The sequence below is a fragment of the Apodemus sylvaticus genome, chromosome 6 (assembly GCF_947179515.1).
Source record: "Apodemus sylvaticus chromosome 6, mApoSyl1.1, whole genome shotgun sequence".
Taxonomy (NCBI): domain Eukaryota; kingdom Metazoa; phylum Chordata; class Mammalia; order Rodentia; family Muridae; genus Apodemus; species Apodemus sylvaticus.
In genome coordinates, this window is record NC_067477.1 from 2,981,299 (window position 1) to 2,993,684 (window position 12,386).

The 12,386-nt window shown below is 46.7% G+C and overlaps 1 protein-coding gene across 1 annotated transcript in view; it reads right to left on the bottom strand.

Moving 5' to 3' along the window:
* The window catches only part of Ptprn2 (protein tyrosine phosphatase receptor type N2), a 756,234-nt gene that overhangs the window by 38,970 nt on the left and 704,878 nt on the right, over positions 1-12,386 (bottom strand). The window contains exons 16-17 of the mRNA XM_052184845.1: positions 10,176-10,249; positions 4,161-4,238 (exon numbers count right to left, since the gene is read on the bottom strand). Of these exons, the coding sequence (XP_052040805.1) occupies positions 4,161-4,238; positions 10,176-10,249 (152 nt within the window). The remainder of the gene's footprint in view (positions 1-4,160; positions 4,239-10,175; positions 10,250-12,386) is intronic.

Below are 12,386 nucleotides of genomic sequence, written 5' to 3' on the forward strand. Positions count from 1 at the left end.
ACAGCAGCCGGCCTCTCTCTGTTGTCGGTTTCTCATCTACAGACCTGACCAACTGCAGAATGAGATAATCTGACAACCTTTGTGCCTGTCTTGAAGACATAGAGCTTAATACTGTCATCATTTCCCCACACAGCATAGTCTAACAAGTGTGGATGCAGCAGTGGGTGGGTGAACTGGCAGTGTGTGAGGGTGGAGTTGGTGAACTGTTCAGAAAGTCCTAGAGGATGGATGGTGGCCCTTGTGTCCGGCTGGAACCTGTAAATGCGGCATCACTCGGAAACAGCACCTGTGCCAGGTGTGGGGACACATGCTTGTAATCCCAGCATTTGGGAGGTGAGGATCAGGAGTTCAACATCAGTCTGACCTGCACAGTGAATTTAAGTTAAGATGAAATCACAGTGCTTGGGGTGGACTATTAGGCCATTGCCTGGAGGTTGGATCAGGAGAGGAGTCTGGACTTGAAGCAAGAAGGCCATGAAGTGGTAGAGATGGAGTCAGATGCTGCAAACAGTCATGATGCCTAGGCTGGAGAGTCCCGTGAAGAACCTCTCTCAGTATGGCACAAGAATCCAGTCCACTAGGCCATGGGACTTCTGGCCATGGGGCTGGCAGTGAATCCTGCTGTCTTTGACACTGGCTTACTGTGTGTAGTCACAGCAGCTGTAAGAAAGGATGTTCACCCTCAGACTAGTACTCTACCCTGGCCTTTTGCACAGAAATTCACTCATAGCTAACAAGGGTATAGTTAACCCATGCCTGGGAAACACCTGGGCGAGCACCCCTTGCTGCCATCACCTGCCAAGCTTTCTTGAAGAGAAGCTTTATGTTGCAACTTTCTGTAACATTGTCTCTAGTTCTAAGGTCAAAAGAGCTATTCCTATTGAAGGCCAAGAGTGCGCATGTGCAAAGGAGGAGGAAGGGGAGAGGAGGAGGAGGAAGATATCTTTTTCTTCCTAGTGGTCTGATGTCCACATCCTGTGCTGTGCTACACATAGTTTTATCCCTTAAAAATGTGCTCACACTTCTGTGGGAGATTTTCTGGCCTGAGAGAAGCTTTAGATAGTGGGAGCTTTCTCTGTGCATGCTGCTTGGCCAGCAGCAAAGGTGACTGTCCATTTGTGTTTTGATGAATACTCAACTTGACAGATATTGAGGAAGAGCTGTGCTGTGAGGGTGTAGGCACTTCAGACACATGGCATGGTGGATGGCTAGCTGCAAGTGCTGACAAGCTAATGTGCCCCCTTTATTTTCTGTCTGCTTGTTGTGCAGATCCTAGTTATAATCCTCTAAGGTGGCATCCTTGAGATGGGTACAGGAAAGAATTTTTCTGCTTACCTTGCAGGCATGCACATCTCCTAACTGTAACCCTGGCTACTCCCTGAAGTAGTCACATGTATGAATCATGAATTCTAATGGAATGGTGTGGTAAACTACTATTGTTTCTCCTCTTCCTCCTTCTCTTCCTTTTCTTCCTCCTCCTCCTTTCCCTTCCTCCTCCTCCTCTTCCTCCTCTTCCTCTTCTGTGCCCAACCCCTCCAAGGTGCTTTGCTTCACCAACCTCAAGTGTGCTGACATCCTCAGGCACAGAACCTATAGGCCATGGGTGCTTCTGGATGTAGAACAGCTGTTACCAATGGAAGGCATTTTGCCTCCCAGACTCTATACTAAATTTCAATTGAAGTGTGCCTCAACTGATCCTGCAGTTCCTCTCACTTTACAATGTTTCCTTTGTTAATTCCAATTAGAGTTGCTTTCTCTAAAATGTCCTGTGGTCAGTGCATAGTGATGAAATAAATGAGTCATCTTTAACAAGTACAGTAGCAGTCTACAATAAGCCGAAGGCAAATTAAGCTCTCTGACTCTAGCCATGAACTTAGGTAAAAGATGAACCTCCTAGTCTCACAGACAGCAGTGTAAAGGTTTGTTGAGGTTTGGTCTATTACTATGTACTGTAATTTTGAATTCTCTCAGAGTTAACCAGCCTTTGCTGTGCAAACCTGGCTCCTTAATTTAAAACTGTTCAGACGTGGTCTGTCACTAGGTATTGGAATTCTAATTATTGGCCCTGGGTGCCTCAGGGATGAGAAGATCCTCACAAGGACGAAGGGTGCTGCATAACCTTGCTCCTCACGTCATCCCTGATTGGTGAATAAAGATGCCTACAACCCATAGTTGGACAAAAGAAAGGTAGGCAGAGTTCAGGTCCAACTTGGGATCTGAGGTTGAACATGAGAGAAGAGAAGAGAGGTGTTGGAAGAGAAGACCCCATAGGGTAGATGAATCTTGAAAAGATGGCCATGAGGGCAGGCCAGTTAGTGTAAGAGCAGCCCCAGTAGAATATGGCAGGTCATATCTAAGGATTATTGGCAGGGAAGTAGACATAATAGTATAGAGTGTAGATATCTGCCTAGCTCTGGTGCTTTAAAGGCTTATTATAAATATAAGTGTTTTGTGTTCTTTATCTGAATGATCTGAGAGTTGGAAGTGGGTGTGAGCTGTCACTGTTCCCACAACTCAGTGGACTGTGGCTGTGCTGGTGAGAGGACCGTGACATAAAACATTGCACCTGCTGGTGTGTCTTTCCTCCAAGCATTCACTTGGGAGGGAACCCAGGGGGCTTGGTATCCTGTGAGCATGTTTGTCCTGCCATGTGATTCAGAATGTTCTCTTTCTTTCTTCTTGGCTGTAGCTCTGAGCAGTTGAATAGACAAATTACTTCAAGAAGACTGAAGTGGGGTTCAACACGCAGGGTCTTCTGAAGACAGTGTGCCCAAGTTTCTTGTGAGTAGACAGTTTTCTTTGGGGATGGACACTCTGTGAGTTTAACATGAAGGGAACCTAACTATTGTCTGAGTTGAAGGACACCGATGTGCTCAACACCAATCTTGCAGCAAAGGTCACTAGCTCCACGCCACACTCAAGAGCATCTGCAGAGGGGCCCAGTGAGCGTGCTTTATTTTGTTCTCCCCAACAACATGAGAAGGAGAAGGCGGTTACATGGATGCATTTCGTGCTCAACCTCTCCCGCCTGGTTGGTGAGTCTTGCCCACAAAGCAGGTGATGAAATTTGAGGCTCAGTGTGTGTGTGGAGGGAAAGTGCCCTGACCAGCTGCAGGCATTTCTACCCCTTCCTTTGCATTTCCTTTTTACACTAATTGGGAGGGGGAAGAGCAAAAGTCGGGAATGCCAGCTGATTTACTGACCTTTGGCAGACTAGTCTATATCAAGTGATCCAGAGTAATCTAGTCTTAGGTCAGCATGCTGCTGCAGCCCATTGACTACACAGCAGCAGGCTTACACATGGCTGCACTGTCTGCCTGGGGCCCCTGGGTCTACCGCACCGCATCCAGCAGTCTTGCTATTTGCAGCCTCTGTTCCAGGGTCCCTATGGGTTAACACATGTCCAGAGGCTACAACCTGCTGCTGGGGGAGCCTAGCCTTGTATTCCAGTGGATGATCATCCATGCCACACCCACAATCCTGTGACCCACCATGTCCTTCCCCAAATCTGGTCCTATTTATCCTGGTCAGGGAGAGCACTCTGTTGACCTCTAATTCTGCCCTCATTCGTTCATGTTAGAACCAGTTCCCAAGTCTCAGACTCACTTGGGGTGAGGCAGGATTGTGCTGGATGAAAAGACCAGGATGGCCTTTGAAATATAAAATTAAAAGCCCTCAAAGAGGATAAACTGTATTTTGGGCACATTTTTCACCTTCATAAGAATAAAACAATAAAGGCATATTTGAAGAAAATATAGTGTAGATGTGTATTAATCTCGCTTCATTATCTTTTATAAGGTTAAATTATAATATAGCTAAAGAGCAAAAATTGTTAAAATGTTAAGCATCTCAGATGAGAAAATAAAGAACTCATGAATTCTGAAGTAATACCTGAAAAGCAGTATAAATGGATTTGTTTAGGTTTTTTTAGAGACAGGGTTTCTCTGTGTAGCTCTGGCTGTCCTGGAACTCATTTTGTAGACCAGGCTGGCCTCAACTCAGAAATCCACCTGCCTCTGCCTCCCAAGTGCTGGGATTAAAGGTGTGTGCCACCACCGCCCCACCTAAAGTATTTGTTTCACTGAGTCCATTGTGTTGATATACAAACAACTCATTAACATCTTATCTTTAGAAAATAAAATTAATTAAAGAAGATTCACCTGCCAGAAGTCGGCCACCGTGGCGGGAAGTGGGCCCTGGGTGGCAATATATGCGGGGTTTCGTGGGTCATGGTCCATCTGCAGGAACAAGAGGGTTGGTATAAGAATCAGTTACACAGGCAGGAAGACTCGAACACACAGGGCAGCACAGCTTGTACCCATGGCTATTAACATACAGGGCCTGCATGGGAAGGCCCACCTCCATCAGATGCATAAAAGCCAGGAAACCTCCAGCTGCCGGAGTCCTTCAGCCTGGCTATCCTGTTCCAGAGCAGTGCATACAAATGAAGACCAGGAGCTGAGCAGAACAGAGCCAGTGGCCTACTATTGCTGTATGGGCAATGCTCTTCACCATTTATGCCATCTCAGAGCAGCTGAGACTCTGCTCCAGGATGGGGAGACAACTTTCCCCCACTCCAGGACATGTGGATGCCTGCCAGAACTGCTGTCTAGTAGAGAGTGGCTATGCCTGAGGTCCTAGCAATGGGCCCAGGCCCACATGCAGTAGAAAAGCTTGTGTGTCTTAGAACACATACAAATACTTGACTGAGGAGCTCATTAATGTTGTGTGTTTTTGTTTATCCTGGGAGGGACACATGCAGCCAACCTGTAATCACTGGTCTGTGAGTCTGTGTGTGTCTGCCTACGAGTCTGCATATGTGCATCCATCGGTTATGTGTCTGTAGGTATCATGTGAATATGTATCTGCATGTCTGTGGGCGTGTGTTTGCATGTTTATGTCTCTTTGTGTCTAATGTGTCTGTATATGTGTCTTTGTGTGTCTGTATGCCTCTGTATATGCATATGTATGTGTGTATGTCTTCATGCCTGTGTGTATTGGCACCTCTGTGTATCTCCATGTGTGCATTCACAGGCATTTCACAGATGTGGTTCACCTTTCTAGAAGTTCCATTTCCATCTCTTTCCTGACCATGAGAGACTGAGAACAAAGAACGAGATTGAGGCTAGTTGATTTGTTGTCATGCACCTTGCTCACTCGCATGGGGGATGTTCTACATTAATTTCAATGGATAACTTGAAGGCGCGCACACACACACACACACACACACATGAAAAAGTTTTAACCATGTGCTCAGTATGAAGGCTCAGGAAGGAAGCGTCTCAGCCCCCATGAGCCTGTGCACAGCTTGTGAGCACTCACAGAGATGAAACCTGTCAGCACATAAAGGTGCCGGACGCACCTTGTAATTACGTGAGCCATGAAAGAGGGCAAGAACACAAAGCAGCCTGTGCGAGTTATTCTAACAGAACAACAGTGTGGAAGATGGTTGGGGTGGGAGCAGGGGAAAGCTTTCTGCACATCTAATTTCATGATGCATAATTAAAACTGGACCTCGTTTTGAGATTCACAATGTACACAATACAGGTAAAATTATGTTGCTCTCACTGAAAGCCCCAATTAAGATGTTTCAGCAGAAAAATGCTTAGCGGAATTGAGGAGTTTTTGATGCATTTGCTGGGGGTGACAGCTATTTACAGAGGCCCTGTCTTTCAGCAAACAGCCATGGAGGGGAGGGGATGCCCCACCCACGTCTCCTGTGTGATTTCTTTCCCCCCAAACAACATAGACTATATGGCATATTTAAAATTTGTGACATGTTCAAACTACCAATTTAGCTGTTTTCAGAATGAGAAATGCAAGATTAAGAGGAAAAAAAAATAAGGGGCAGCATTTCAGGAGGGCAGGTTGTCTACTTTTTGAGAGGTCTTAATTGTCATTAATAAAACACCTAACCCCATCAAACTTGCTCAGACACCGGGCAGAAGAAGGTCAGAAAGCCAAGGATGTGAGCAGGGCGGCACCGGAAACATCCGGGAGAGGAGACAAGCAACACAGGATGCAGGGTGCAAGAAGCACTTTGCACCCACCAGTGTGAGTGGCAGGAAGTCCACCCTGGTTTGGTTCAGTCTTTGCACAGAAGTGAGGCAAACATTTAGCTAGACAGAAGTTTCACTACATCTGAGTTTTCAGGGCAGGGCAGCTGTGTTTGGAGTTCATGTGATAGGTTTTATGAATGGGACTATTTATTTTAGTAGGGGAATTCAATGCCATGGTGGCCAACTAACATGGTGTCTACTCTGTTGTCATAGGCAACTAACATGGTATCCACACTGCTATGGTGGCCAGCTAACATGACGCCCACTCCAGCGTCCTCTATCCTTCATGGTTGTTTCCTTCCTCATTGCTTTCTGCTTCTACATATAGCTTTCACATGAACAGTATTATGGTTCTATACACAAACTCCCAGGTATATGCAGTGTCTCAGTTCTATTGTGCGCAGAGTCAGGGAGTGGGTATGCTGGACACTGATTTCTAGGCACAACTCCACCAGCGTGAGGGTACACACATATCTGAGCAGGTGTTCTGAGCACATCAGTGAATATGTGCAATGTGCTGAGGCGGATGGCACACTTTGAGGGCGGGAGGTTGTGAGGACACACCTATGCTTCCTTTGTAGAGCCTCCACTCCACTGCTGGGGCATACCCTTTAGCTTCCAGTGGTAAGCTAAGGAACTGGCCTGGCAATGGCCTCAACCACACAGTCTTCTTACTGGGGACATTTTCAGGAACCCAGCCTGCTCAGAGAGATCAGCATAACAGATAATCCTAGGAGACTCATTCAGGTGACTTTAGGGAAACCAAGTCAGAAGCCCCTGGCATCCAATGGGCTGAATCTGCAGCTCTGCTTGTCCGGTTAGCCTGTGTTGACTCTAGACCTCACTCAGCTGTATCTCAGGCTGTTATCATAGCATCAGGTATGTATCAGCCCATGTATTTCTACATGCATGACTTGAAGGACAAGCCAGTGTCTTGCTGCTGAACAAGGATGACAACTGTTCAGTCTGTGAGTTACCAGCTTCATCTTTACACTAAAGCCCTCAGCAATTTTCCAAACAAAACTGACTTTGAAAATAGAGGCATTCAAAGTCAGAAGCTCTGAAGAGCTTAGGAGGAGGGAAGAAGTAGCAAATTCCTATGGCCACTAGACAGGGAGTGTTTACTCTAGACTGGCCCTGTCCTCCCCAAACTGCAACCCCAAAATCTTGGGAAGACCTGACCAGATTTGGGGAAGATGCACAGTCCTGGGTTGCTGGAGTTATACAGAGTGTCTGTATAAATTCTGAGGCCCCTGTGTCCCTTATACCCCTGATATGAGCCAGGTTTCACTGAATTATCTTTTCATTTTTCAAGGCAAGTTTTCTCTGTGTAGCCCTGGCTGTCTTGAACCTCTCTGTGTAGACCCAGGAAAGCTCTGATTTCAGGGATTTGCCTGCCTCTGCCTCACAAGTGCTGGGATTAAAAGCTCGTGCCAACATGAATGGACTGCATGCTTTCTTAAAAGCAAACAGGATGAGACTCTTGTCCTGATCCCAAGTCTTCACCGGGGAGGTCCTGGGTACTAGAGCTTTGGAATCAGGAAATGCTGTCTAAGGCCCTTTCATATACAGAGTAGAGATTTATTTAACATGGATGTACACCAAACTTACAAGCACAGATGTTTGGTTGAATATGTTCTGAGAACCCACAAATTGTCCCCCCACACTTGGCCAACTTCTTAGGACATCTGTCATCCTTTTCTTAGGATCCACCCTGTCCTGACTTAAATTAGTTAACTGCATTCAAACCGAAACATTCATCTTGCTCCTGTCACTGATACAGTAAGTAGGATGAACAGCTGAGCTTGTTTCTTGGTGGTGTCAGGAATCTTGGGTTCTGGGTCACTCATACTGGGTGCTTATCTAACCATGGCCAGGTGGGTGGCCTCCCTCAGTCTGGAAGCCTCTGGAATAGCTAAGCATGGTGCTTAGAGTGAATGCTTCTTTCTTGTAAGCACTACGTGGGGTGGCAGAATCCCCGTTTACTCTCATGACCCCGATTTAAAAGCAAAGATTGCTCCTTATTTACTACTGGATGACTTCCCTGAAATTTAATGAGGAGTAGGCACAGATGTAATTATCATAGTTTTATGTGGCACAGTCAGGGCTGTCTGCACTGTAATTGTGAGCTACTCATTCAGTGGCTGCTGTGAAGGTCATTATCATGGTTCCTCTAATTACCTCATACAGACGGCACAATCAGTTTCTTCCGACTCATTCTTACAATCCAAATTTAGAGGGAAAAATTATAATATCAAGCAAAGAGAAAGTGAATGTTACCAGAATTATTGCCTTTCCTACTGACCCTTCTGACCTAGAGCCATGGACAGCAAGGCCTGGGAGTCACTCTGAACATGAACTCATGGGGATGTCCTACCTCCACGGAAAGCTACTTCGTGACACTGGTCTGTGGATGGTGCAGCTGTAGAGCTACATGAGCCCGCACTGAGGCAGGGGTTCAGCCTGAACCCACTTGGTTGGCTGCTTGTCACTGACCATCACATGGGACAGCTAAGCATGCCAGGGCATGAGCTCTTGATGTTCAGACTTGAAAATAGCGAAAATAGCTGCAGCTTACATTCTGGTTTTCCCATCTAGTTCTTTCCAGGAAAAGGGATCAGGACAAGAGGAAAACTGTTTCAAATAATTTTGAGTGGCTATCCCCTGTCAGTTTCCCATCATGTGGAGCCTGAGCCCGGGCACTCATTAATCAGAACTTAAACTCTGCTCATAAGTGAGTCAGCTAGCAAGTCTCAGGTGGGAGCCTGACTTAGTCCGATGCAGAAAGAATAGTTGAGCAGCTCCAAAATGAGAACCACTGAAACAGATGAGCTCTGGGTTTAAAGTCCACTCCTGCTGAGGTAAAGAAGGTACCCCTTTGCTTTGGACATGTAAGGGTCTGGGCTTAGGTGGTATAGACAAAGCACCAGCTCCCCATTCAGTCCATATTTCACAGTGCTTGAGCTCACTGTGTGGGCTGAGGTGTTGGGAAGTGGTATCAGCCGTATGTGCTGGAGTCTTAATGACAATTCCACCCAAAAGGGATGGTACTGAGCATCTCATAGTAGTCTGTCAGAAGCCCCTCCCCACAATATGCTGAACAGATGCTCATAGACAGCTTCCTATTGGAGGACTGGGAAGAGCCCAGGACACGATGATCCAGGTTTATGAATTGGAAATCACCCGTGCACCCGGGTACTGTGGGGATCTTGTCAGAAAATGTGTGCTGTAGGCCCTGTTTGGTAAATGCAAGCTTCAGAACTGAGGTGAGATTTGTGGAACTTCCCTGAGTTCCACTGAGGGAAACTCCTGTTGTGGTCAATGCTACATCTGCCCTCGATCCACAGGATGAAAGCCTCTGCTTTGATTAGGATGCTTCTTACCATGTGCTGTGACTGCATGGCCGCTTCTCTTGCAGCCACATCAGCCCAGCTCCACTGTGGAAACCACTGAGCTGAGCCTCCCTGACACCAGCTTTCTAGCCCTCCATGACCAATTCTCCCTCTCTTCTTGGTCAGCCCTCAGTTGGCTCTTACTCTTCCCTTTTCAGCCACTTCTTCTGAGGCTGGAGATAAGAAAATATATCCTGAGCCTAAAGATGGGCCACTATGGGACCATGACATCACAAGGAGTGGGAAGGACATGCCTCAAGGTATGGGTGAAACCACTCTACCATTGGGCATGCAAACCTGCTGCCCGTCCACTCCTCCACTACATCAGGATAAATGGTACAACCACCCTCATTCATTATTGGTCTATATGAAAAGGATTCCGGCCACTGGAGAAGCCTGAAGGAGAGCCCATTGTCCTGTCATGTCTCAAGGCCATGAAATACTTGGACCTGGTACTCTGAACTCCATAAATAAACAGGAAGTAGCAACTCTAGGGAAGGGGCGTGACACTGAGCAGGAATCATCCCAAGCCACAGTTCTCCCATCAGGAAAACTCCCTTGCTGACTGGACACTGCAGGTCACACTGACAGTACAGAGGCAGCAAGACTGGGACCAGTTCACAAGCCAGAGCAGAGACTTAACCCGTACCTTCCTTTACCATATGGCCCACAACCATATAAGAAATAGCCCTATGTCTTCCCTCCCCAGGGACCATGTACTTACAATGGGGCTGGCATTGATGTAGTCGGAATTGCCATGGCTGTTCTCAGACTTCAACAGGATCCTGGAGTGGTCATCTGCAAGTAAGCCAAGAGTGGAGGATTATATTGCTGTATAGCCCTCCAACTGCAGGAGAGCGGAACACTGCTTGGGTGGGATTGGGGGGTACCTTGTGGGCTCCATGAGCTTCAAGGCTCCCCTGCTAACCCTTTCAGCTCTGGACCACACCTTGCTGTGTGGGCCCTTCCTTTCCCCACTCTGCGTATGTATCTTTGGTATAAGGGCATTGCCTTGGGGGTGGGATGGGGTGGGGGGAGGCACCAGGGTTCTCACTTGGCAGAATTCAGACACCTTGACAGTTTTCCTCCTATACTAAGCTCAAATGCCAAATTTATCTTCTACACAGAATTAACCAAGCACTGGCCTTTCAGTGACAGACAGCTCTGTCAACACTCAGTAAATAAACATAACCGTGCGCACGAACAGGAAGGCCACTATCCAAAATGTAAGAGTTGTTGATAAATCATTAAAGCCTTGCCATGGTTGTTAGAATTTAGTTTCAAAAGGAAAGCAAGGGTCAGATAAAATGCAGATGAAGAGCACACAAAGGAGAAACAAGTCCGAGCTGTCAAGATATGAGTGTGCCCTGAGAGAGCAGAATTAGAGTTCTATGAAGACCCTGTCCCCACAGTGGGATTAATGGTGCAATACCTTAGTTATGGAACAAACTGCCTCTTGCCTGCTGTGATTCTACCTGCCTTCTCTTAAGGAATTTACAAAGTGCGAGCTTAGTGGAAAGCATGGGCTGTGCAGTGGGGGAGGGGGAAGGGAACGGGAGGGGGTGAGGGGGGGCAGATGGAAGGCTATAGAGACAGAACGGCCTAAGAGCGCCAGAGCCTGTGAAAGCCTCTTTGTCCTTCAGTAGCAAGTTCAAACACTGCCACCACTCTCAAACATTGCTCCCAACCCGGGAATATTTCTTCGAGGAACACACAACACCATGTCTTTTATTCTGGGGAGACAGAGACATCTGTACTTGTAAGGCTTTTAAGCCTTCCACAGACAGGCCACTTTCTGTAGAAGGTAAGCTACACCCTCTACAGCCACCCAGTTCAGTTGTATCAATGCAATCTTGGGGATTTTTTTCCCCTTGCCTGTTTCTGTAATTTCATTTTGAAACAGGTTCTCACTATGTAGCCTTGACTGTTCTGGAACTTGCTTTGCAGACCAGGCAGGCCTCAGACTCAAGGAGATCTGCCTGCTTCTGCTTCCCAAGTGTGGGCATTAAAGGGTTCTATGTCCACCTCTCTAGCTCTTTCATTTCTCTTGAAGATTTTACTTTGAAAAAAAATGTCTGTGAGCATGAGTGTGTGTGTGTGTGTGTGTGTGTGTGTGTGTGTGTAGGTGCACTTGTGCCATAAAGCATGTATAGAGTCAGAAGACAACTCTGCAGAGTTGGCTCTCTCCTATCTTTAATGTGTGTAGGTTCTAGGGACTGAACTCCTATTATCAGGCTTGCATAGCAAGAATTTTATCTACTGAGCCATCTTAGCCCTTACTCAAAAGATATTTTAATTATGTGGGGTTTTGTATGGGTGCCCATGGAAGTCAGAGCTGTTAGATCTCCATGACAGCTGGAGTTATAGGTAGTCATGAGCTGCCCAAAGTAGGTGCTAAAAACTAAACTTGGCTCCACTAGAAGAGCTGTACACTCAACCACTGAGCTATCACTCCAGGCCTTGGCTTCTTAGACAAGGTCTCCTATAGCCCAGGCTATCCTCTAATTCACTGTGTGGTCCATGATGACTTTGAATATCTAGTCCTCCTGTTTCCACATCTCCAATGCTGGGTTAACAGACATGTACCACCACACTGGATTTATATAGTGCTGAGGACTGAATCCATGGCCCCATAACGTTAGGCAGGCATTCTATGAACTGAGCTACATATACCCCCAACCATTAACTAAAAATGACAGCAACACAGCAACAGCAACAGAAGGTGCTGTTTACCAGGGTATACTCCTCTTGTAGACAACCTGAGTAGGGTTCCTAGCATCTACATCAGTGGCTGGCAGTGGCCCGTAGTAATTCCAACTTCTGGGGACCTGATGCCTTCTTCTGGCCTCTAAGGGAATCTGCACTTGTGTATATAGTCACACAGAGACAAGCATGCATGCATGTAATTTAAAACAACCACTACCAGGTTTGGGGA